Raw genomic sequence first — 26,809 nt, forward strand, 5'->3', positions numbered from 1 at the left:
AGGCTTGTTGACTTCTTTCCCCTGGGGTCTTTGAGTGGTGGTTTTTGGAGGCCTTACAACAGGCAATGGTACAAGCTTTTCTGTGTCTATGGTGTACTCTAAAATACTTAGCGCTCTCTTACTTATATACACCCACACACACCTTTTCACTACCTAATTGCAGGAGCAAACTACGCTTGCACCATCAAATTAGAGAGTTGGGCTTCTAAATTCTTGCACCTGCATCTGCAGACACAAAATTAGAGGCCAGGTTGATGCCTCTCTCAAAATGTCATCCTAAATATTGGAGTGGAGGGGGGAGTCAGTGTTGTGAACACTGTAGCAAAGTATTTGCTACAAATTAGGGATATCAAGGTTAATCATGCCATTAAACAATAATAGAATACCACTTATTTAAATATTTTTGGATGTTTTCTACATTTTCAAATATATAGTTTCTATTACAACACAGAATATTAAGTGTACAGTGCTCACTTTATATTTATTTTTTATTACAAATATTTGCACTGTATAAAACAAAATAGTATTTTTCAATTCCCCCATCGCAAGTACTGTAGTGCAATCTCTTTATCATGAAAGTTGAATTTACAAATGTAGAATTATGTAAAAAACAAACGCTGCATTCAAAAATAAAACAATGTAAAACTTTAGAGCCTACAAGTCCACTTAGTCCTACTTCTTGTTCAGCCAATCGCAAAGAAAAACAAGTTTGTTTATATTTGCAGGATATAATGCTGCCCATTTTTTGTTTACAATGTCACCTGAAAGTGAGAATAGGCATTTACATGCCACTATTGTAGCTTGTGTCACAAGATATTTACATGCCAAATGCACTAAAGATTCATATGTCCCTTCATGCTTCAACCACCCTTCCAGAGGACATGCGTCCATGCTGATGACAGGTTTTGCTCAATAACAATCCAAAGCAGTGCAGACCGACGCATGTTCATTTTCATCATCTGAGTCAGATGCAACCAGGAGAAGGTTGATTTTCTTTTTGTTTGGTTTGGGTTCTGTTGTTTCTGCATCAGAAAGTTGCTCTTTCAAGACTTCTGAAAGGATGCTCCACACCTCGTCCCTCTCAGATTTTGGAAGGCATTTCAGATTCTTAAACCTTGGGTCAAGTGCTGTAGCTATCTTTAGAAATCTCACATTGGTACCTTCTTTGCATTTTGTGAAATCTGCAGTGAAAGTGTTCTTAAAACAAACAACATGTGCTGGATCATCATCCGAGATTGCTATAACATGAAATACGTGGCAGAATGCGTGTAAAACAGAGCAGGAGTTCTCCTCCAAGGAGTTCAGTCATAAATTTAATTAACACGTTATTTTTTTTAACGCACGTCATCAGCATGGAAGCATGTCCTCTGGAATGGTGGCCAAAGCATGAAGGGGCATATGGATGTTTAGCATATCTGGCACTTAAATATCTTGCAGTGCCATGCGAATGCCTGTTCTCACTTTCAGGTGCCACTGTATATAAGAAGCGGGTAGCATTATGTCCCGTAAATGTGAACAAACTTGTTTGTCTTTGTGATTGGCTGAACAAGACTGTGTGGACTTGTAGGCTCTAAAGTTTTACATTGTTTTGCTTTTGAGTGCAGTTATGTAACAAAAAAATCCACATTTGTAAATTGCACTTTCACGATAAAGAGATTGCACTATTGTACTTGTATGAGGTGAATTGAAAAATACTATTTCTTTTGCTTATCATTTTTAGAGTGCAAATATTTAATCAAAAACAATATAAAGTGAGCAATGTACACTTTGTATTCTGTATTGTAATTGAAATCAATATTTTTGAAAATGTAGAAAAATATCCAAAATATTTAATACATTTCAATTAGTATTCTATTGCTTAACAGTGCGATTAAAACTGTGATTAATCACGATTATTTTTTTTAGTTAATCACATGAGTTAACTGCGATTAATCAACAGCCCTACTACAAATCTCATCAATTTAAAGTTTCAGGACCCCATCCTAGTTTCTGAGAGTGTTTTTACTTAAGTACTGGATGAACAGTTTTAACAAACAACTTTTAGGCTATTGATAGTTCACAAACTTTTCACTTGATCTTCTATGTGCTGTTTGTGTTGCATGGTTGGTCACTTCAGTTGTCATTAACTGGTATTTCTGTTCCTGGATTGGCTAAATGAACCTTTTAAAAGTGGGCAATAAGTGTTGACCTTGCCTAGCTGCATCAAAATACAAACTACCTCTGCCTTGTCTGTACTAGGATTTTACAGCAAGAGAGCTAATGCACAGTAGTGATCTCACTGTCAAAGTGAAGACAGTGTGAGGGGTGAACTGCCCCATGCATCTCAATGGTATGTAATAACACACCTAGCTCTTATATAGCACTTTTCATCCATAGACCTCAAAGCACTTTACAAAGGAGATCAGTATTGTTATTCCCATTTTACAGATTGAGGAAACTGAGGCCCAGAGAAGTGACTTGCCCAAAGTAGGCCAGCAGCAGAACCAGGGATAGAACCCATGGCTCCTGAGTCCCGCTCTTGTGCTCTACCCACTAAGCCCTCCTGCTTCCCCTGCAACTCAAAGTAGTGGGACTCCTCCAATAACACTCCAGCAGGGCACCCTGGGAGTGGCAGGAGGAAAAGTGAAGTGGGTGTGGGCCACTCACCCAAGTGGATATAGCTCAGCTGTTGGCTGAGTACTGGGAGACCCTTGCTGCAATCGAGCGGAGGGAATTCCTTCTCTCATTACTGGAGGGAAATGGGGGCCCAGTGGTGCCACCCTGCCTCTCTGGGAAGGGAGGGACCATCTCTACTCCAAATGCAGGGGCAGAGCTACAAGTCCCCCTTGAAGAACAGGAGTACTTGTGGCACCTTATAGACTAACAAATTTATTAGAGCATAAGCTTTCGTGGGCTACTGCCCACTTCTTCGGATGCATATGGAGTGGAACATATATTGAGGAGATATATATACACACAAACAGAGAGCATGAACAGGTGGGAGTTGTCTTACCAACTCTGAGAGGCCAATTAAGTAAGAGAAAAAAATTTAAGTGATAATCCCCACTTTGAACTTTAGGGTACAAATGTGGGGGCCTGGATGAAAACTTCTAAGCGTAACTACCAGCTTAGATCTGGTCCGCTGCCACCACTCCCAAAATGCTAATTTTCTTTCCTGGGTAGCCTTGAGAGACTGTTCACCAATTCCCTGGTGAATACAGCTCCAAACCCCTTGGATCTTAAAACAAGGAGAAATTAACCATCCCCCTCCTTTCTCCCACCAACTCCTGGTGGATCAAGATCCAACCCCCTCGGATCTAAAAACAAGGAAAAAGTCCCCCTTGTTGTGCCTAAGGCCCAAGATTGCTTAAATCCAGCCCTGTGCATGCACGCTCTTGCAATGGAAGTGGACTCTAATGAAGTGTCACTACCAGGGCCTCCCCTGGCTGCAGCTGCCCCGGGATCCCCCTTAACTAAGGTAATACAGCCTCTATCTATATTCTCTCACCTTTGCAATCTCTGCATGGCTGGTGCGGGATGGTGTGCATCTCCCTAGTCCCATCTCTAGCCTCTCCTCTCTTACCCACCCTGCATCTCCTCCCTAGGTGCAGATCCCTGGACCCAGAGATTTCTTCTTAAAGTCTAGGTGAGAAATGTCTCAAAGACTGGTGTCACACACTGCCACACACCCTCTTTGCTCCATGGAGGTGAAGAAAGTTGTGCACTGATGTCCTTTCTGCCTGCAAATCCTTAGGGTATGATGTGATTATGAGGAAGGATTTCAGGATTTGGCCCATTGATTTCAGTAGAAATACAATGAATTTGAACTGTTTTGATATTTATAGGTGCTCTGAGCAATAGATGAAGAGGGTGCTGTAAATATCACTTATAGCAATCCAATTTTAACAGTCCTTGGATGTCTGTATTTGCACTTCCACAGCCTCTGATCCAAGCACAGAGAAAAGCCCCTATTGTATCTCTGGTGCATTTGATATTCCCTCTTCTCTTCCAGTCTCTGCAAGAGGATCCTGGCAATAAGCATCTCTGCAGTTCTGTACCGGTACTCCCTAGATAAGGAAAAACTGTTGACTCAGACCTGATCTCATAAATCAAACTGATGTGAACATAAGGAATCTTTGTGTGTAAAAGTCAGTACTTGGCAGCAGCTGGGGGAGAGGAGGGAGGAGTTGTTATTTCCAGGAAGCGACAGAGCATTGGACTGTGTTTCTCATAAAGGAAAGAGTCAACTCCTCCAATTCCCTGGACTGGAGCACCTGTTTATTTATTTCATTATCCCAAAGCTGCATCCACACTAGGAAAAAAGGTCTCATTTTACCATGTGTTTCCAAAATGTGATAAAATACACCATTTTCCCTGGAGAAGACAAGGCCCAAGACACCTGTTTCCCTTAGTTATCTGACAGGTTTCAGTCGTGAGAAGTGTTTATTCCCTGTCGTGAAGAAGCTGTAAATGCGTGAAGCTGGTCTATATCAGCAGGTAGATGTAGCATTTTGATAGCTCCAGCCAAGCTGGGGAAATTAAGTATATATATCTATATGCCTTCATAACTCCTGAGTCCCTGTAGGGATAGTTAAAATATTTCTTTTTGCTCTTAATCAATTGTTACTATGGAGAAAACTGAGTTAGAACAACACAGGAATGTGAAAAAAGTCAGTAAATGAAATTGTCAGAGAATTCTGACAATCATCAGGCTGGAAAAATTCTAAAAAAAAGTGAGCCCACACTCCCCTTTTCTTCCATATATGGGTTTGACTTTCTTTTTTTTTAATCAAGGAAACATATCTGATCCCAGACAGTTACATTCTTTCCCAACTTGACTTTCATTGACAGCTGTGGGTTTGTTTTGTTGTTTATTATACAAGGAGATAGTTGTTGCACATTTGTTAGCTTGCTATAAAACTATAAGCAAAGACAAGGCACTTATGGTTTTGACTGGGAGATAGCCAGGCAGGATCAGCACTATATATACCCACCCACCCTTCCTGGCTGAACTTGCCTAATTTCCTTGTGGCAACACTATAGTGCCTTATCTTCACCTAAGTTTTTGTAGCAGAATAGCTAACATCCATTCACTATCTCAAAGTAAAGCAAAGACAAAGCCACTGTGTCAAGTGTCAGTGAAGAAAAAACTCTTTAGTAAAGACTCAGGAGAACATGAGTTAACTTTTCTCAAGTTAGCCTAGCTCAAATGAGAGCAGCCACACTATGAAATAACACTTCAGCTGTACAGTGAGGTGTTAGCAGCTGAACAAGTTGGGCTAATTTGAGCTGTAGCTGCTTATGGCCAACAAACTCAAGTTAAAATAATAATACTTAGCTCATATATGGCTCTTCTGAGCTGTAGATCTTAAAGCACCTTCACAATCTTTTGATATATTTATCCTCCTTGGGAGGCAGGGAAGTGCTATTATTATTCTAATTTTACAGATGGGAAACTAAGGTGCTAAGAGACTTGCCCAAGGTCATACAGGAAGTCCGTGGCAGAGCAGGGAATTGAACCCCAGGTTTCCTAAATCCTAATTCAGTAAGCACTTCCCACCTCAAATTAAGGGTTATTGTGCCTGGCAACACTGGAGTTAATTGTGCAGTGAACACAACCCCCTAAATTACTGCCTTAAATGGAAGTGCTGGGTGACTAGTGAAGGAGGAATGGGCAACTCCCAATTGCAGGGGATCTCAGATTGTCCCCGGGGGAATAATATTGATGAACCCTTTTCCTGCAAGCATTTCCAACATCCTATGCTCCCCAAATTGCCCCATAAAATGCTTTCACTTTCACCCCTTTAAAACTACATGGAGCAGCATCAGCCCAATGCAATCTATAGGCCCAGAATCTAGGTCCATTTTTTTTTCATTTCAATTTTGCCCACCTCCCATACATATTTCTTGCCTTTATGAAAACACAATTCCTGGAGACATATTACCTTAATCTCCTAGCTGCTGTAATACTGTGATCTAATTTTGGTTGTTGGGTTTAGTGTACAGGTGCTGAGTGTTGTGGGTGGCCTGTGAGATGGGGGAGATCAGACAAGATGATATTTGTTGGTCCCTTCTGTACTTAAACTTAATGACACAAACTAATCCCTTTGGGTTATTTTAATCTTCAACTCCAGCATGACCTAGGTGAGTTAATTTCAGCTGAACAATACTTACTGCCAGGAATACAAGAGTCCTGCTTCAATATTGAAATCAACAGCCAGTGAGCAGTATGAATTTACAGGGGGGGCACAAACAAAGATGTGGACAGTTTGCAGGGCCGGCTCCAGGCATCAGCCCAGTAAGCAGATGCTTGGGGCTGCTAAGGGAGAGGGGCAGCGCGTCAGGCTCTTCGGCCTGCGATAGCAGCTTTTTTTTTATTTTATTTTTATTTTTGCTACTTGGAGCAGCAAAAACTCTGGAGCCCGCCCTCACAGTTTGGAGTTTGTTTCTGATCAGAAATTCATCAGGGAGAAGGGAGCAACACAGAATTCTGCCTGTGGGTGTAACTGACTCACACTGATTTAGGGCAACAGGTTTTTTGAACAGCGCCTGAATCTGGCAGATTAAACCCCCAGAATTCCTTAGAATTTCGCACCGTGTTTGAGAAACTTTTTCTAAGGAATTATTCGTGACCGTGCTGCAGCGTTTCTTGAGACCCGTCCCCAGGCGGAAGGAGTGACTGATTTAGCGCCTGCGAGTCTCTTTGCCGGCCGGGACAGCGCTCCGGCTATGCGCGCTCTGGGGGGTTCCGGCCTGCGGGCGCTGCTCTCAGGTGAGCGAGGGGGCGCGGCGCGGGGCCCGGACGCGGCGCTGGAGGAGGGGGGGGGGGGGGAGAGACGGGAGGGACCGGCAGGGAAGTTCGGCGACCGCAGACCAAGGCGGGCGTGGGGCTGTTTTGCAGCGTCTGTGGTCTGGCCCCTTGTGGCGCAGAGCTTGATGCCCTGGAAAGCCCGGCTCTGGCAGATCATATCACTCTTGATTCAATTATTTTGCCAGGTCTGCCGTACCCCTCTCCCCCTCCCACCCCCCAGCGCTGGCTGCCATTGGTCAGTGAGGGGAACAGGACCTGTCCCTGAAAAGGGGCGGGGGGATGCACAGGATGCGGAGGTGGCGGGTTGGGAGCGTTCTGCGTTGCAGCGTGTGGTCGTCACCAACTCCAGCTCCTCCTTCACTAGAAGCCCTATCCCCGGGCGCGCACGAAGGGTCCTCCTCTGCCACTGAAATCAAGGTGCGCCTGAGAAGTTGTCATAACTATAAAGGGAAGGGTAACAACCCTCCTGTGTACACTACTATAAGATCCGTCCTGGCCAGAGGCACCAAAATCCTTTTACCTGTAAAGGGTTAAGAAGTTCATGTAACCTGGCTGACACCTGACCCAAAGGACCAATAAAGGGACAAGATACTTTCAAATCTTGGGGGAGGCTTTTATTTGTGCTCTTTGTTTTGGGGGTGTTCGCTCTTGGGACTAAGGGACCGGACATCAATCCATGTTCTCCAAATCTTTCTGAACAAGTCTCTCATATTTCAAACTTGTAAGTAACAGCCAGGCAAGGCGTGTTAGTTTTATCTTTGTCTTCTCAACTTGTGAATGTTCCCTTTGCTAGAGGGAGGTTTATCCCTGTTTTGTTGTAACTTTGAAAGTAAGGCTAGAAGGGGTTCCTCTGGGCTCTTTGAATCTGATTACCCTGTGAAGTTATTTTCCATGCTGATTTTACAGAGATGATTTTTACCTTTTCTTTTTAATAAAATCCTTCTTTTAAGACTGACTGATTTTTCCATTGTAGAAAGACCCAGGGGTTTGGGTCTTTGATCACTTTGTAACCAATTGGTTAGGATATTATTCTCAAGCCGCCCCAGCAGGGAGGGTGCAAGGATGTTTCGCGCCCTAGGCGAAACTTCCACCTTGCGTCCCCCCTCCCCGAGCCCTGTGGCAGCTCCCCGCCCCCCTGCCCTAAGGTGCCCCCACCCACAGAAGCTCCCCCCCCACCCTGAGGCACCCCCCCTTGCGGCAGCTCCCCCCAGCCCGGGGAGCCGTGCGGCAGCTCCTCACCCCAGCTCACCTCTGCTCCGCCTCCACCCCGAGCACGCCGTCGCTGCTTCACTTCTCCCGCTTCCCAGGCTTGTGGCGCCAATCAGCTGTTTGGCGCCGCAAGCCTGGGAGGGAGAGAAGCAGAGCAGGGCAGTGTGCTCAGGGGAGGAGGCGGAGCAGAGGTGATCTGGGGTGGGGAGTTTCCCTGCGTGCTGCCCCCCCTTACTTGCTGCAGGCGGCCCTCCCCATGCCCCCCTGCCCCAGCTCCCTCCGCCGAAATGCCGACGACAACCGGGGCAGCTGAAGATCTGGCCACCGCGGTCGCCACTGAAGGATCCGAAATGCCACCCCCCCAAATGCTAGCGCCCTGCTCCCCAGGAAAGGGGGTGTAAGGGCTTGGGTGGATATTTTGGGGGAGGAGGAACTCCAAGTGGTCCGTTCCCTGTTTCTTGTTAAATCATTTGGTGGTGGCAGCGTACCAGGTTTTAACCTAAGCTGGTAGAAATAAGCTTAGGGGGCTTTCATATGGATCCCCACATCTGTACCCTAGAGTGGTTTAGAGTGGGGAAGGAACCCTGACAGAAGTGTAGCAGTTAAGGGCTGTTGTGTGTCTGTAACTGATTTGTGCTGTGAGGTCTGAACCTGCCCGCCGCAGGGAAGTTGCCCACATTAGGAAATGTGGCTCGGCCCCAGTGGTGAAGCCTAGAACTTGTTCTGCAAAGCTGCCTTTTCTTCCAGGGGGCTTGTGAGTTCGGATAGTCTTCAAAAGGTCCTGTGGTGTGGTGTAGCCCAGTCATTCCCTGAGTCACGTGTCCTCCCATTACTGCTAAAAGACAAAGCCAAGAACCCTTCATACCAAACCGCCCACACCATCAAAGCCTTTGTATGAACCACAGGCTGGCACAGAAAAGCTGTTTCAGGGAAGTTTAAAAAAAAATGCTGTTGCTGTTATTTCTCATGCCCTTCTGTCTGCGGTGCCAGTTTTTCTCCTAGTGCCACAAGCTAAACTGGAAACACTTCAGGAGAAGAAGGAAACAAAAGTTAATACATTTTATAAACTTCCCCAAATAATCTGAGCTTGGTTTACCAGTCTGCATAGTCACACTGTGATTTTTTTTTTTAAGGGCAGATATTTTGTGATCGACCAGGGTTAGAAATTAAAGGTCCAATCCTGATTAAACCTTAGTCCCATGAGTGGTCCAAAAGAAGCACCACTGAGGACAATGGGATGGTTTGCATGTGTAAGAACTGCTCCAGTGCAAAAGGTCTGCACCCTGGGCCCTTATGCAATTGGCAGCTCCCAAATGAGGTAAAGCATCTATTTCTCTCCCTGCATTGGATTTTCAGTGGGACGTTCAGAGGCTAGCTGCCCTTTCTGTCTTTGAAAATCTCTCCTAAATCTGTCACTGGTCCAGAACTAAAAGCTGCCTATCCTACATCTTTTATCAGAGTAGCTGTGGTGGGGTTAAACCACTCGCTTTGTGGAAAGACGGAAATGTTATTGTGTGGCTGGTGGTGTGTGTTTTTTGTTTTTGTTTTCAAATATGGTCATGGCTTGAAATTTGCTCCTAGGTTTGGACTAGTGCAACTTATTAAATGGATATTACTGCCAAATATGTTTGGATGTAGATATAGATGCCTAGATATAAGTATCACACATGTGGTGGTGGTACCAGTGTGAAAAACTGGATTCTCACAATAAATGTCACTCCTCTTGCACTCTGTGCACTGGGACCACTTCTAATATCAAAGCTTTTTAGCAGCTACAGTTGGCATTTAAACAATCAGCTGAAATTTCTTTCTATCCTCTTGCTGTGAGGAATTCCTTCCATCCTGGATGGGGAATATTCAATCCTTGACCAATGAGAGGCAAACAACTTAATTAGGTTTAAGAGAGCTTGACAAATGTATTAGTGCAAGTGTATGATGGGGTTGCTCGTGATGGCAGGGGGTAGGGCATAGCAGCTCGGGGGCTCACTTCTGGTTTATGTTTTATGTGCCTAAAAGCTCATGCTTCATGGTTTTAGCCACACCTGCAGGGGTCAGGAAGGGATCCCCCTCCCCCCGGTTTTGTTTTGTTTTCAAATTTCTTTCCCCTGAAGGCATCAGAGATGGCCACAGCTGGAGATGAGACATTGGACGGGGAGGTCCAGGGCTCTGAGTGGGCACTGAGCATTCTCTCTCTCAGATGCTTGTCTGACTTGTTCTTACTTGCGTGCTCAGGGTCTAACTGGTCAATGTATCTGGGATTGGGAAGGATATTTCCCCCAGGGCAGATTGGCAATGACCTTAGGGCATGCTGTGGGACCTCTGCAACATGTGGGCTACTTGCTTGGATTATCTGGATATATCTTACTTAAACATTTCCCTGCCATTGCAAGGACTTGGGCACTGGTGCACCTCGATCCCACCTATGCTCTGCCTGTGACACATTATAGTCTAGTCTCCTGTGGGCTGTAATGCTTTGGTCTCACTTTGGTTGTTGGGTTTAGTATGCAGGGGCTGGGTGGTGTTGGTGGCCTGTGATTTACAGGAGGTCAGACTAGATGATTCAGTGAGTAGTTTAAAGACAGATATCTCACTCCCCATCAGGGTTAAAAATGGGACCACGATTTGATTAGTAAGACCTTCCTAAAGATACTAAGCATTTGTGTCTACTCTGGGAGACTGAGTTATTTTACCTTAAAATAAAGCCCAGCTATGAGTGGGAAAACTATTTTTAACCAATCTGATCTGTGAATATTATATACCACTACCTCGATAGAATGCGACCCGATATAACACGAATTTGGATATAACGCGGTAAAGCAGTGCTCGGGGGGGGGGGGGGGGGGGGGCGCTGCGCACTCCGGTGGATCAAGCAAGTTCGATATAACACGGTTTCACTTCTAACGCGGTAAGATTTTTTGGCTCCTGAGGACAGCATTATATCAAGGTAGAGGTGTAAAAGAGTCACAGGTCATATATTGGACTTTGCCACCTATACAATCTTGCCTAGGATAAATAAAGAAATGATGCCTTGACTCAGGAAAGCACATGCTTAATTTTCAGCATGTGCTTACGCTGAACAAGGTGACTTCCTGAATTAGTGCCTGTATTTAGGAAAAGTTATTTCAGATATTTGTAGAGCTTTCTAATGCAGCTGAATTCCTCACCACAGAGTCATGGTAAGGGAGAATGGTTTTACAGTTGGAGGGACATGAGGGGGTGTAGTGTGTAACTAATACATTAATCTATTATAAGAGCTGGATATGAGAGACTACTGCCTGATAGGTCAGGGATTGGCAACTTTTGGCACGCGGTCCACCAGGGAAAGCCCCTGGTGAGCCGGGCCGGTTTGTTTACCTGCTGCATCCACAGGTTCGGCCAATCGCAGCTCTCACTGGCCGCGGTTCGCCACTACAGGCCAATGGAGGCTGCGGGAAGCGGCATGGGCTGAGGGATGTGCTGCCCACCCTTCCCGCAGCCCCCATTGGCCTGGGACTGCGAACTACGGCCAATGGGAGCTGCGATCGGCTGAACCTGCGGATGTGGCAGGTAAACACCGGCCCGGCCCACCAGGGGCTTACCCTGACGGGCCGCATGCCAAAGGTTGCCAATCCCTGTGATAGGTAATATGTAAAAAAGCTATGGGGGGAGAGAGGAAGTACTGATGCTTTTAAGTGCGAGTCCAGGCTCAGCGGGTAGTGATCAATGGCTCCATGTCTAGTGGGCAGCCGGTATCAAGCGGAGTGCCCCAAGGGTCAGTCCTGGGGCCGGTTTTGTTCAATATCTTCATTAATGATCTGGAGGACTGCACCCGCAGCTACTTTGCAGATGACACTAAACTGGGAGGAGTGGTAGATAGGCTGGAGGGTAGGGATAGGATACAGAGGGACATAGACAAATTAGAGGACTGGACCAAAAGAAACCTGATGAGGTTCAACAAGGACAAGTGCAGAGTCCTGCACTTAGGACGGAAGAATCTCATGCACTGCTACAGACTAGGGACCGAGTGGCTAGGCAGCAGGTCTGCAGAAAAGGACCTAGGGGTTACAGTGGATGAGAAGCTGGATATGAGTCAACAATGTGCCCTTGTTGTCAAGAAGGCTAATGGCATTTTGGGCTGTATAAGTAGGGGCATTGCCAGCAGATCGAGGGACGTGATCATTCCCCTCTATTCGACATTGATGAGGCCTCATCTGGAGTACTGTGTCCAGTTTTGGGCCCCACACTACAAGAAGGATGTGGGAAAATTGGAAAGAGTCCAGCGGATGGCAACAAAAATGATTAGGGGGCTGGAGCACATGACTTATGAGGAGAGACTGAGGGAACTGGGATTGTTTAGTCTGCAGAAGAGAAGAATGAGGGGGGATTTGATAGCTGCTTTCAACTACCTGGTAGTTGAAACTACCTGGTAGTTGAAAGCAGCTATCAAAGGATGGATCTAGACCAGGGGTAGGCAACCTATGGCATGTGTGCCAAAGGAGGCATGCGAGCTGATTTTCAGTGGCACTCACACTGCCCAGGTCCTGGCCACCAGTCCAGGGGGCTCTGCATTTTAATTTAATTTTAAATGAAGCTTCTTAAACATTTTAAAAACCTTATTTACTTTACATACAACAATAGTTTAGTTATATATTATAGACTTATAGAAAGAGACCTTCTAAAAATGTTAAAATGTATTACTGGCATGTGAATCCTTAAATTAGTGTGAATAAATGATGACTCAGCACACCACTTCTGAAAGGTTGCTGACCCCTGATCTAGACTGTTCTTGGTGGTAGCAGATGACAGAACAAGGAGTAATAGTTTCAAGTTCCAGTGGGGGAGGTTTAGGTTGGTTATTAGGAAAAACTTTTTCACTAGGAGGGTGGTGAAGCACTGGAATGGGTTACCTAGGGAGGTGGTGGAATCTCCTTAGAGGTTTTTAAGGTCAGGCTTGACAAAGCCCTGGCTGGGATGATTTAGTTGGGGATTGGTTAGGGTTACCATTCGTCCGGATTCCACCGGACATGTCCGGCTTTCTGAGCTAAAAATAGCGTCCGGGGGGAATTTGTAAATGTCCGGACTTCCCCGCCCCCATGCAGAGCGCGCGCGGCTAACAGGGCAGCCGGACGGATGGTGCCACTTACATGGGGCTCCAACAGCCAGAGAGAGACCCTCCTCCACTTCCCCTGCAGCAGAGATCACTCCCTCCCTCCCTGCATTCGCAGATCGCCTCCGGCAGTCTGGAGCTCCTCCCCCGCTCCTCCTCCACTGCTGCCCAGCGTGCCAGGACGAGCGTGCTGGGACGAACGGCTCAGGCCATTCCTGAGCAAGTTCACAGAGACGTTAGGCGAAGGCCAACAACAAGGGGGCCAGGGGGTCGGAGAAAGGGCAGAGAGGTTTTGGAGGGGGCAGTCAAGAGATGGGGTGGGTCTTTCTGGGGGTGTGTGGATAAGGTTTTGGGCAGTCAGGGTACAGGTAGGGGGTAGGGTCCTGGGGGGCAGTTAGGGTGTGGGGGGTCTTAGGAAGGGGCAGTTAGGGGACAAGGAACAGGGAGGCTTAGGTAGGGGGTGGGGTTCTGGAGGGCACTTAGGAGCAGGGGTCCCAGGAGGGGGCAGTCAGGGGACAAGGAGCAGGGGGAGGGTTCGGGGTTCGGGGGGGGGAGTGGGAGGGGCAGGGGCGGGGCCAGGGCAGGACGGGGGTGGGGCTAGGGCGGGGCTCCTCCAGTCCTCTTTTTTACTTGCTGAAATATAGTAACCCTAGGATTGGTCCTGGTTTGAGCAGGTGGTTGGACTAGATGATCTCCTGTGGTCCCTTCCAATTCTGATACTCTGATTCTGTGATTCTATGATAAGCTTAACCAGCTTGTTGGGGAGACAATGTTATTGGAAGATGAATGTCTCCATGTTGATTCTTTAAGTAAGCAGTCTGTGACTCAGGTACTGTGGAAAGATCGGATTACTGGTTTTTCAGAGCAGAACAGCCTTATAACTAAACCCACAAGGATGCCGGAAGAGCAGATTGTAGTAGCACCCATTGTAAATGACCTTCAGATAGAGTGGCCGGTTAACACCTCTGCAGTCCTAGGACAAAAAGTGGGGGTTTATGGATTGCAGATTGTTGTAGCAAACCATAAATGCAGTGTCTCTGTTGAAGTGATTGTTTTATTTTCACTCCTGGCTCTGCAGCAGTAGTAGTTACTCAGCTCCTGATTCTGCTTTCTTTTGAACTAATTTTCCACTGGTGTAACTTCAGACTGGTAACTCCAGAAGACAATAAACCATACAAGAGCTGCTTGTTTTTTCTCTTGCAGTAGCATGGTTGATTTCATGGTGTTACGTCCTAGCTGGGCCCCCAGGAGAGAGGATGACTGCTGCTGCTGGATCCTGCATTGTGCTCCCTGGACTGGATCAGTTGCAGGGTGTTAGCCTCATGCAATGGAAATTTTCTGAGCAGTACCTTGTGACTTATCATGTCAATAACTCCAGTCTTCCTGACATTGTGGACCAAGACAGATTTCTTTTCCAGAAGTCAAATGGATCTCTCCAGATCTGTGGATTAAAAGTGAATGACAGTGGGATCTATACCCTAATAATAAACATGAAGAAGCAAAATGACAGATCCATCCAACTAGAAGTTGTTGGTAAGTCAGAGAAAATGATAATAAAATGGCAATTCTGGTCTCATCTGAACTCTATTTTAGTGTGTATAGACAGTACCTTTCAGAATCAGTGCCCTGCAAGAACTCGGCCTCTTGTTAGTGTTCTACTTCAGTACTGGCTAGACTGAAAAACATTCCTGGCAGAATATTGTTGTCTCTTGCAATTCACTGAGGAATGGTACCATAAAGCTGCAGTTACTTTAAGAGTTTTCACTTGCACCAGCAGTAGAACAGCTTCCCTTTTTAAAAAAAAGTTAAAATAGTTAAATTTGCTAAAAGTTTGACGTTCAGTGGGACTCTCCATTTGACTTTCAGTGAGACCAAGGATGTGTCTACCCTACAGTCGGGATGTGTGACTGCAGCATGTGTAGATATACAATAGCTAGCTCAGATACTGCTAGCAGTGAAGCTGACTTCAGCGTGGGTTATACAAACCTACCTGGGTAACTACTCAGGTGGCTTGCCTGCACTGAAGCCCATGCTGCTATGGTTTCCCTGCTATCAGTAGGTTACATCTACATGTGCTGCAGTTTTACACCCAATTGCAGTGTAGACATACCCTTAGAATTGCCAAATCACTTAGGCACTGTTAAGATTTTTACCCAAAATCTTAATTGTAAAACTCATGCTGATCCTAATCCAAATCCCACTGTAGTTAATGGTAAGACATCCATTCATTTAAAGGGGGAAGTGAATGAAGTCTTATCAGCAGGGCAGTGAAATAATTGCTTCTTTTCATCTAGAGCCTGTGTCCCAGCCGGAAATCTGGAGCAACTTGTCCTTGATCGGCCTTACCACTGAGCTGGTGTGCAACACCTCAGTTGAGAAAGTGGCTAAATATCAGTGGAAGAAGGATGGGAAGCCCCTCCCTATAGAAAGCCATTACCAGCTCTCTCAGAATAACAGTGTGTTACTCATATTAACCACCACCTGGTCTGACAAAGGCTCCTATAGTTGTAATGTCAGCAATGAGGTCAGCTGGCATGAAATTTCCCTGGAGCTGTCCATTCAACGTAAGTTCCTGTCTCATTGTTGCATTTTTAGTATGTTCTGTCTGTCTTTTAGGATTTATTTAATGTATCTCGCGCTATTTACAGTGGAACAAATGGATTTCACCATCAACAAGTCAAGTAGATTAGATTAGAACTACCATGACATGAATTACATTCCCAGGCAGACCTGTGCCGTTTGCTTTCATAGTTGTACCATTAAGGACAAAATGATTATGTAAGTGTAACCCTCTTGTTGCTGCCACTGCCACCTAGAACGGCTAGGTTCCGTCTAGCTTCTAAAATAAATAAAACTATGGCTCAAGCCCCTAGCCAGGGCTGGATTCCTACTTCCAGCAATAGGACACTAAAGTGTAACCTCCCTGGTCACCTTGGCAGTTGGCTCTTCCCTACTTGCAATAGAGTCCTGTGATATATGGAACCGCCTCACTCATGGTCCAAATTATACACCCGAAGGGGTGGGGGTGTTTTCCTCTCTGGACTGGAGAAGACGGGTGGTGGTAAATGTTTAGGAATGTTCTTAAGGCTGCTAAGTTGTTACAACTGCTCAGTGCTGCTGTTCTTGGAGCTCCACCAGCAGAGGGCACAGCTTGCTGATTCAGCAGACCTCAGTGTTGTTCATAAGAAAGACCACAGGCTCGGTTCAGTGACGAAGGTGCTCAGTAAGGTTCACAGTGCCCCATAGAAGCTACAGGTAAACTAACACCATATATGCCCCCGACAATGGTACCCGCTCAGTCAGCTCACCAGGATGCTGTCTCCTCAGCTGGGCAAAGATGCCCCTCCTATGACTTCTCCTTTTATACATTGATACAAACAAGTTATGTATTATACTCCAGATGGTGTTAGTTAACACCCTTATCCTTGTACCCACTAGTGTGAACAAAACATCCCTTAGGCTGTTATCCCCGCCTGACCATATAAGGGATCAGTGTGTTCTTGTACCATCTCTTAGGAATGTGTTTACATAGTTACTTGAGAGATCTGTGGGTTTTTTGGTACCATCCTCTGCAATCAGGAATATGCTTACTTGGTGTTAACTAATACCGAGCATGGTAATGTTTTGCCAAGGTGAGGCCTGCTCTGGTTCATGGTGCTAGTTATGCCGAGGGCTCCAGCAAGGCCTACAACAGGCAGAAGTCAGCACCGCAGGTTCTACTGAGATTTGCAGCTATATGGTCCTGTTGTGTGTGACAGGCCTGTGTCTGGTCAGGCCTGTGCTGCTGCTGCTGCTGCAAGTCCAGCCTACTCTAAGGTCTGGTCTATACTACCCGCCTGAATCGGCGGGTAGAAATCGACCTCTCGGGGATCGATTTATCGCGTCCCAACGGGACGCGACAATCGATCCCCGAATCGGCACTCTAACTCCACCAGCGGAGGTGGTAGTAAGCGCCGCCGACAAAAAGCCGCAGAAGTCGATTTTGCCGCCGTCCTCACAACGGGGTAAGTCGGCTGCAATACGTCGAATTCAGCTACGCTATTCACGTAGCTGAATTTGCGTATCTTAAATCGACTCCCCGCTGTAGTGTAGATGTACCCTTAGACGGCAGAATTCCCAGGTGAGGAATCCAGAATAATAAAACCCGTGGTCGGAGTCCTTGCTCCCTGGGATAGAGCTCCTGCTGTCTAGGACAGAGCCCTCTGCCTTCTCCTTGGTGAACTTTAAATCCCATTCCCAAGTCGGAGTCTACTCTCTGTAAATTCATGATGACCCACTTACTCCAGGGAATATCATGTGCAATTCTTAAGCCCTTTCCTGAGTACAGTCACAGCAACAATCTATTATCACTTATACCATCAGAACACACAGATACAATTAAATGTAAATAAGACTGGCCAATGCTGGTTTTTCCTGTATAGAGGGAGCAGAGAGTTCTCTCTCTGCCTCTCTGCTCTGGGGTTGACATATGGAAAAGCTGATTTCTCCCCCTTCCCACCCTTTTAACCAAAACTTTACTGGGGATATTGTGAGACAGTTACAAGTCCCATATTAGACATTGCAACTTTGTATTTACAAAACTGTAAATTAGGAGAAAAACACTGCCTCTCTCATATAATCATCCCCATATACTTCCTCTCTCCTATAATCAGTTTTTTCAGTCCTTCCCTCCCCTGGATTACTGTGTTCTAGTAATCCTATCTCAAAACAGCTATGGCTGAATGAGGGGGCTCAGAGAGGTTTATAAAAACTGTTGCTGCAGCCTTAATTGCTGTGCAGTTAGGCGCTGCCCCCTGTAGTGGCATTATGAAATTTTCAGTATTGTTTTCTATCCCATTCCTTACCCATAGTGAGAGTTTGTTTGCTCTTCTGCCTTAACAGCGAGCAGAGATTCTCATTGAGCTTCTCTTTGATACATCTGTCTGAGCCTCTTTTCAATGTTCTGAATGCCACAAATGATGGGGTGAGAGGATACTTAAGTTATAACCTCTTTGGGACAGGGCCTGTCGTTCTCTTCTGTGTTTGAATAGTGCCTAGCACTACTGCAATATATATAATAAGGATAATTCTTTGGTCCCACTCCTGAAAACACTTGTGAGTAGTTACTTGTGTTCGCTGACCCACTTGAATTTGATGGTATGTTGTATCATGTAAGTATCACTCACCTGATTTGAGCATTTGCAGAATCAGACCTATGAACTTAACATTTATTTTCCTTCTCCTTCCGGTACCTACGCCCACTTAAATCTTGAGTCCTGTAATGCCCTGGCATGCACTCTGCTGGTGACGTCCCACTGATTCTGAAACCCCATTGCATGCCTAGGCTGTCCTAGAGTGATAGTGCAAATTCCATTTAAAAATATTTCATGGGTTTCTAAAGTAATAAAAATAAGAGTATTTTAAATAGTGATCTGTTCCATAGTGTAGAAAGAGTGCCTGTCTTATCTCTGTAGCTCCGCTCCATCCTCCTGTGAGATTCAGTGGTAGTTATGACTTCATCACAGAGTGCATTGAAATATTATATGAAGGATGCACCAGGAAGTCTAGAGAAAAAGAACAGGAGTACTTGTGGCACCTTAGAGACTAACAAATTTATTAGAGCATAAGCTTTCGTGGACTACAGCCCACTTCTTCGGATGCATATAGAGAAAAAGAGCGATTTTGTTGCAAGTGAAGCCAGGTGAATAGTGAGCAAAGTTGTTCATAAACATTTTCATGAATTCAGAATAGCTTTTTTGTTTATTCAGATTCATGCTCCTTTTTTGTCTATCCATAAAAATGCACATGGATAGGTGTTGAGTCACATGGGAGGGGGGAGGAGAGACTTTTAAAGGTCCACAAGGCAGTGTGACTTTCAGTGGCAGTTGGGTGCCTGTGAGAGTTGGGGGCCTCTCATCCCCATTTATGCCTCTGAAAATCTCCCCTCCCAAATACTTATGGAATGGCTATCCTTTGTGGATAAAATTCATGAACGTGGCTGGGAAAAGCAGGTATGCTTGGGGAGGGTGCATGGTGTATGGATGGGTCAGCCAGCATAAAATCTAGACACCACGTATGTCCCAGGTAGTCAAAATGAAACTGATGAGAGAGAGAGAGCGATAAGAGTAGGCTACGATGTCACAGGAAAAGACAATGTCCCAGCTGTGGTGATATGACCTCAGTCTATTGCCTTCTGGGGCCTGCTCCAACTCCTTGTGCCTCCCGATTCAAACTGCAGGGCCCACCAATAGGATTTGGTGTGTGGCCCAGAACCTCTAAACAAGCGACTGATTAGCATCACCCCTAGAAAGGATAAAGAACCATGGCTAAAGGCATGAGAAACACTGATATGAGAGGTTTCAGAGTAGCAGCCGTGTTAGTCTGTATCCGCAAAATGAACAGGAGTACTTGTGGCACCTTAGAGACTAACAAATTTATTAGAGCATAAGCTTTCATGGGCTACAGCCCACTTCTTCGGATATGCTGTAGCCCACAAAAGCTTATGCTCTAATAAATTTGTTAGTCTCTAAGGTGCCACAAGTACTCCTGTTCTTTTTATTGATATGAGAGAGATTTAAAAATATATACAAAGGAATTTGTTAGAGGGAAAAATGGATGCTTATAAATCTAAGTGTAAACTAAATCATGCCAAGCTTTTAATAGGAGAGGGGCCTGACCAAGACCCTACCAGCTATCTAGAGAGGGAAGCCCACGGAATTTAGTACATGGCCCAGAACCCTAAATTGATGACTTATATGTGGCACCACCCTTTGAAATGATAGAGAGTGGCAGCTAAAATGAGAACAGCTAAAATGAAAAAAAGAGAAAGACGTTTTCAAATACTTGCTAAACTTTCTGTTAAGGAAGGGAGATTTATAAATCTAAATAAAAAGAACAGGAGTACTTGTGGCACCTTAGAGACTAACACATTTATTTGAGCAAAGCTTTCATGGGCTAAACCCCACTTCATCGGATGCATGCCATGGAAAATACGGTAGGAAGATGTATATACACAGAACATGAAACAATGGGTGTTACCATACATGCTAGAGTGATCAGTTAAGGTGAGCTATTACCAGCAGGAGAGGAAAAAAATGTTTTGTAGTGGTAATCAAAATGGCCCATTTCCAGCAGTTGACAAGAAGGTGTGAGGAATAGTAGGGGGGAAGAATAAACATGGGGAAATAGTTTTACTTTGTGTAATGACCCATCCACTCCCAATCTTTATTCAAGCCTAATTTAATGGTGTCCAATTTGCAAATTAATTCCAATTCAGCAGTCTCTCGTTGGAGTCTGTTTTTGAAGTTTTTGTTGTTGTAATATTGCGACTTTTAGGTCTGTAATCAAGTGACCAGGGAGACTTGAATGTTATAATTCTTGACGTCTGATGTGTGTTCATTTATTCTTTTACGTAGAGATTGTCTGGTTTGGCCAATGTACATGGCAGAGGGGCATTGCTGGCACATGATGGCATATATCACATTGGTAGATGTGCAGATGAATGAGCCTCTGATAGTGTGGCTGATGTGATTAGGTCCTATGATGGTGTCCCCTGACTAGATATGTGGACAGAGTTGGCAACAAGCGTTGTTGATAGGATAGGTTCCTGGGGTTAGTGTTTTTGGTGTGTGGTTGCTGGTGAGTATTTGCTTCAGGTCTTGGGGCTGTCTGTAAGCAAGGACTGGCCTGTTTTCCAAGATTTGTGAGCGTGATGGATCGTCCTTCAGGATTGTAAGCAAGTAACCTATCCTGAAGGATGATCCATCACACTCACAAATCTTGGGAAACAGGCCAGTCCTTGCTTACAGACAGCCCACAAACCTGCTGGGCCATTTTGATTACCACTACAAAACATTTATTTTCTCTCATGCTGGTAATAGCTCACCTTAACTGATCACTCTAGTATGTATGGTAACACCCACTGTTTCATGTTCTCTCTGTGTGTGTATATATATATCTTCCTACTGTATTTTCCACTGCATGCATCCGATGAAGTGGGTTTTAGCCAGGGCCGGCTCTAGGCACCAGCAAACCAAGCACCTGCTTGGGGCAGCACATTTTCAGGGGCAGCATTCTGGCCAGCAGCAGCGCATGGGGGGGCGCCCTGGGACCGCTGTGGTTCATGTCGGGGAGCAGCGCCCGCACCTTGTGGCTGGGTTGAGCGGGCTCCGAGCATGGGACACTCTGGCTGGGGGCCACCGGGTGGGGGGAGCTGCCTGCAGGTGCCGCAGGGCGACCGCCCCCCAGCGCCGCAGCCGGGGCTGGGTGAAGCGGCCCGAGTCGCCTAGGGACTGCGGCAGGGCGGCCAGGAGCAGCAGCAGCAGCGGGGCCATAGTGGGGACCAGTGTCTTGGGCGCTGCCATGTGGGGCCTGCGTCCCGCTCTCCGGGGCTCAGCTCCCTCTGGGGCTACCCTGCCCCAGCTCCTCAGTCCCCTGCCGGGGCAGTCCCCCAGCTCTGCCCTCCTGGATCCCGGCCGGTCCTGGAGGCAGGAGGCCTGGCTGGAAGGGCCCTGGGCTGAGACGCGGGCCAGGAGTCCCGCTGCTTACTCCAATCCTGCCAGTGCCAGACCGGCTGGAAGCGAGGGGGGAGCGGGTGGAGTCAGCACTGGTTGGGGGGAGCCCAGAGCTGGGGAGGCAGGGGTGTGTGGGGGGCAGCCAAAATTTTTTTTGCTTGGGGCGGCAAAAAACCTAGAGCCGGCCCTGGTTTTAGCCCACGAAAACTTATGTTCAAATAAATGTGTTAGTCTCTAAGGTGCCACAAGTACTCCTGTTCTTTTTGCGGATACAGACTAACACGGCTGCTACTCTGAAATAAATCTAAATAGTTAGCTAAAACATTCCAATGTGTTTTCCCACATAATTGGAGAAAAACTGTAAGAAACCTAGCTATTTATAATAATACTTTATAATAATCTGTGATAGAAGTTATACATTTGTATTACATATTTGTTGTTAGAAAGCAAATATTAAACTTTATTTAAAGATAAACAGAATAGCTGATAACTTTATATTAGCATTAAAAGAGAGCGAGACAAGGCAATAAGGTAAGGAGGCAGGCAGAGGTGAAATAATGGGGTTATAAGTCCTATGCGTTTTCATATTATTTTTGTAAAATTTCTGTCAATTTCAAATCAGTTACTCCTATCTCGCCCATGTTTCCTCCAATTCATAGATTCCAAGGCTAGAGATTGTTCAGTTGTTAATATAATATGGTAAATGAATCATTCCATTTCTCTCAGTTCTTATTTTCCAGTTCTGTAGAGTGCATATGTTTTTGCAACCGAAGTAATAAAATACATTGGGTGCAATCAAAAAATTCTTTAAAAAATACCCAACTTTAATTAACTTCACACTCCTCATGTTATGTTCCGAGCTCTGTGCTTAACATGAATGCAGGAGCTCTGGCTCCAGAAATAATTCAGCATGAGTGTTCTTAGTTACACATGCTTTAACAGGCAAAAAGGAAATGGTTGTTGTGACGGGTTCGGTCACAGGGACCCCCTTGGGACTGTCACCTAATGTACTGAAATTACCTCTGAGCCCGTTTTTCCTGCCAGTTTGAGACTCCAGAACCCTGCCTTGTTGAGCCAGACACACTAGCCTGCTGCAACACAGACCCAGGTCTGGTCCTCTCCTCCAAAGCTCAGAGGGGTAGCCGTGTTACTCTGGATCTGTAAAGTGCTGACAAAGTGGGTATTCACCCACGAACGCTTATGCTCCAATACATCTGTTAGTCTTTAAGGTGCCACAGGACTCTTCGTTGCTTCCTCCAAAGCTGTAGACTTTAACCAAAAACTGCTCAGCAGGTCACCTATCTCCAGCACCCAGACACCCAGTTGCCAATGGGATCCAAACCCCAAATAAATCCATTTTACTCCGTATAAAGCTTATACAGGGTAAACTCATAAATTGTCCGCCCTCTATAACACTGATAGAGAGATATGTACAGCTGTTTGATCCCCCAGGTATTAATCACTTAGTCTGGGTTAATTAATAAACAAAAGTGATTTTATTAAGTATAAAAAGTAGGGTTTAAGTGGTTCCAAGTAATAACAGACAGAACAAAGTAAGTCATCAAGCAAAATAAAGCAAAACCACGCAAGTCTAACCCCAATATATTAAGAAACTGATTACAGGTAATATCTCACCTTCAGAGATGTTCCAATAAGCTTGTTTCACAGATTAGATTCCTTCCTAGTCTGGGCCCAATCCTTTCCCATGGTACAGTCCTTATTAGTTCCAGCAGACATCTTAGGTGGAAAGCAGGGGCTTTCTCATGACTGGCAGCCTCCTTTTTTTCTGTTCCACCCACTTTTATAGCTTTGGCACAAGGTGGGAATCTTTTGTCTCTCTGGGTCCCCACTCCTCTTCTAAATGGAAAAGTACCAGATTTAAGATCGATTACAGCATCATGTGACATGGTCACATATCCTGTGAGACCTCATTCTTCATTACCTACAGGCTGGCCCCACATACACAGGAATGCTTGCAGGTAAATAAACCCATTCACAACCAATTGTCCTAGTCAATGGGAGCCATCAAGATTCTAAGCCACCATTAATGGTCCACTCTTTGCATAATTACAATAGGACCTCAGAGTTATACTTCATATTTCTAGCTTCAGATACAAGAATGATACATACATACAAATAGGAGGAATATATTCAGTATGTTATAACCTTTGTTATGATACCTTACAAGAGACCTTTTGCAGAAAGCATATTCCAGTTACATCATATTCACACTCATAAGCATATTTCCATGAAACATATGGAGTGCAACATTATTACTCTTTTACTGTTCATAATTACCCTCTTAAAATAATGAATGGAGAAAGCATTTGCAATAGCTACAACTTACATTATTGAAATGGAAAGTTGTGCAAGCAGGAAAACTTCAAAGAACTTTTAAAAAAATATTTGGAGGTGTGCAGAAAATATCAGTAAGTATATACAAGCTCTCAGCCTGGTCTCCTGTGAGAGGGGCATTTGAAAATATATCCAGGTTCGTGCACAGTGCTATCTAGCTTATTTTTTGAATCCATATGCATAAAAGGCAGACATACATATACCTTTTAAACTGATATTGTGAAGCACTGATAGCAAGGCTATCAATACATTGTTAACTATGAACAGTTTCCTCCTCTTTTGGTTTTCAATTAATGTGCTGAATCCCTTGGTTTCTTGGGGGGATGCTATAGACATCTGTCAATGGACTTTTGGTCCTGGTTTACAACTAAATTATTGAACTTTGCATGCAGAATGCACATACACTTTTCCAAAAATACATTTTACACTACTTGACTTTTTGTAAGGACCTGATTTACGTGTATAATGTTACATACGTCCCCAACCCAGAGCCTGCACCCCCAGCTGGAGCCCTCATCCCACTCCTACACCCTAACCCCCTGCCCCAGCCTGGTGAAAGTGAGTGAGGGTGGGGGAGAGTGAGCGATGGAGGGACGGGGGGGTGCAAATGCAAAGTGCTCCACTTAGGAAGGAAAAATCAGTTTCACACATACAGAATGGGAAGAGACAATCTAGGAAGGAGTACAGCAGAAAGGGATCTAGGGGTTATAGTGGACCACAAGCTAAATATGGGTCAACAGTGTGATGCTGTTGCAAAAAAAGCAAACATGATTCTGGGCTGCATTAACAGGTGTGTTGTGAGCAAGACACAAGAAGTCATTCTTCCTCTGTACTCTGCGCTGGTTAGGCCTCAACTGGAGTATTGTGTCCAGTTCTGGGCACCGCATTTCAAGAAAGATGTGGAGAAATTGGAGAGGGTCCAGAGAAGAGCAACAAGAATGATTAAAGGCCCTGAGAACATGACCTATGAATGAAGGCTGAAAGAATTGGGTTTGTTTAGTTTGGAAAAGAGAAGACTGAGAGGGGACATGATAGCAGTTTTCAGGTATCTAAAAGGGTGTCATAAGGAGGAGGGAGAAAACTTGTTCACCTTAGCCTCTAAGGATAAAACAAAAGCAATGGGCTTAAACTGCAGCAAGAGAGGTTTAGGTTGGACATTAGGAAAAGGTTCCTAACTGTCAGGGTGGTTAAACACTGGAATAAATTGCCTAGGGAGGTTGTGGAATCTCCATCTCTGGAGATATTTAAGAGTAGGTTAGATAAATGTCTATCAGGGATGATCTAGACAGTATTTGGTCCTGCCATGAGGGCAGGGGACTGGACTCGATGACCTCTCAAGGTCCCTTCCAGTCCTAGAATCTATGAATCTATGAATAAGCCACTAGATATCTTTCCTGGCTTGGCCCAGGGAGTGTTGCGAAAATGGTCTAATATTTTACATCTCACATTTGTCAGTAAAATCTATTGCTTAGTCTGAAACATTTTTAAAACATCTCTTTGCAGAAAACAGAAAGAGAATATGGATGCTGCTCCCCATTGGAATATGTATGATTGCCTGTGTTGTCACTGGTAAGCAGGTTTTTAACTAATTCAAATTGGGGGGTTAGGTTTTCTTACATAATTTCATTTAACTCTAACATGTGCAATCATCCATTTTCTTGCAATCTCTTGCTCTCTCCAGGTATCTTCATTTTTAAATCCAGCTCATGAGTGTGTTTTTTTTAAATTCTGATTTTTATCAGAAGAAGGTTCTTTTGGGGAAAGGAGCAACAGAACTTCCTTGAATGTCTTGTGTGATGTCCTAGTCAATTTCTGGAATAATTAATGAAGCACTTTATGGTGAGCAGAACCAGACGTTTCAGAGAAAGATGCAAGAAACCATGTGTGACAGTGTACCCCATAAGGCTTTATGGGGAGGGAGTGCTTATAAATGTATGTATGACATAACTGGAATATGTTTTGTGCTGCCTGTGCCAGGTAACATATCTCCGTAAAGGTTATGGTCTACTATATCTATTCATCCTATTTGTACATATATATATCATTTTCTACTTGAGGTTAAGAATATGGGCTGTATGCTTGCTTGGTTTCTAAGTAAGCTTTGGGAGGCATTTGGTCAGCTTCTTTAGGAAGGAATTCGCCAGGTTAAGTACCTGATCAGGAAACACTTGGAGAACAATGCATCTTGGAATGCTCCAATCCACATAAGAAGTCTTCCTGGAGACATGCAAGATACCATGTGGACAATGGCGTCGGCCTGTAAAGACTGAGTCATGCAGGGGCATGTGACTTGCCCAGGTGACTCCAAAACTCCATCTTGGAGCTGGACTTTGCATAGGAGGGAGGAGGGGGGGTCCCCACCCACAAGAGTCTATTTAAACCCGTGGGAGACCCCTCCATTTTGTCTTCAGCTGGCTAAAGAAGGAGCCTCTCCACCCCCCCCCCCCAGGATACTTGAAGGAGACTGAAACAAAGGACAGTAACTACAGGGGGTGTGAGTGATTGCTGGACCCAGGCTAAAAGGAGATTAGCCTGTAAAAGGGAGCACTCTGAAACTGGTGAGGAAATTATCTGTATTCAGTTTGATTAGGCATAGATTTGCGCATTTTATTTTATTTTGCTTGGTGACTTACTTTGTTCTGTCTGTTACTACTTGGAACCACTGGTGACTTACTTTGTTCTGTCTGTTACTACTTGGAACCACTTAAATCCTACTGTCTGTATTTAATAAAATCACTTTTTATTTAGTAATTTACTCAGAGTATGTATTAATACCTGGGGGAGCAAACAACTGTGCATATCTCTCTATCAGTGTTATAGAGGGCAAACAATGTATGAGTTTGCCCTGCATAAGCAGGGCCGGCGCTAGCTTTTTTG

The 26,809-nt window shown here is 45.1% G+C and overlaps 1 protein-coding gene across 2 annotated transcripts; it reads left to right on the forward strand.

Annotated features, from left to right (window-relative positions):
• The first annotated feature begins 1,790 nt into the window (after window positions 1–1,790).
• On the forward strand, window positions 1,791–26,687 carry LOC135972165 (HEPACAM family member 2-like). Of its 2 annotated transcripts, XM_065556419.1 has the most exons (6): window positions 1,793–6,751; window positions 6,976–7,511; window positions 14,289–14,618; window positions 15,380–15,649; window positions 25,436–25,501; window positions 25,614–26,687. In XM_065556419.1, the coding sequence occupies exons 3-6, from the start codon at window positions 14,342–14,344 to the stop codon at window positions 25,640–25,642; spliced, it is 642 nt and encodes a 213-aa protein (XP_065412491.1). In that variant the 5' UTR covers window positions 1,793–6,751; window positions 6,976–7,511; window positions 14,289–14,341; the 3' UTR covers window positions 25,643–26,687. The 2 variants fall into 2 exon arrangements, with proteins under 2 accessions (XP_065412490.1, XP_065412491.1); XM_065556418.1 differs by lacking the exon at window positions 6,976–7,511 and having other exon boundaries at window positions 1,791–6,751.
• Window positions 26,688–26,809: the final 122 nt, after the last annotated feature.

Source organism: Chrysemys picta, chromosome 9, assembly GCF_011386835.1.
Source record: "Chrysemys picta bellii isolate R12L10 chromosome 9, ASM1138683v2, whole genome shotgun sequence".
NCBI classification, from domain to species: domain Eukaryota; kingdom Metazoa; phylum Chordata; order Testudines; family Emydidae; genus Chrysemys; species Chrysemys picta.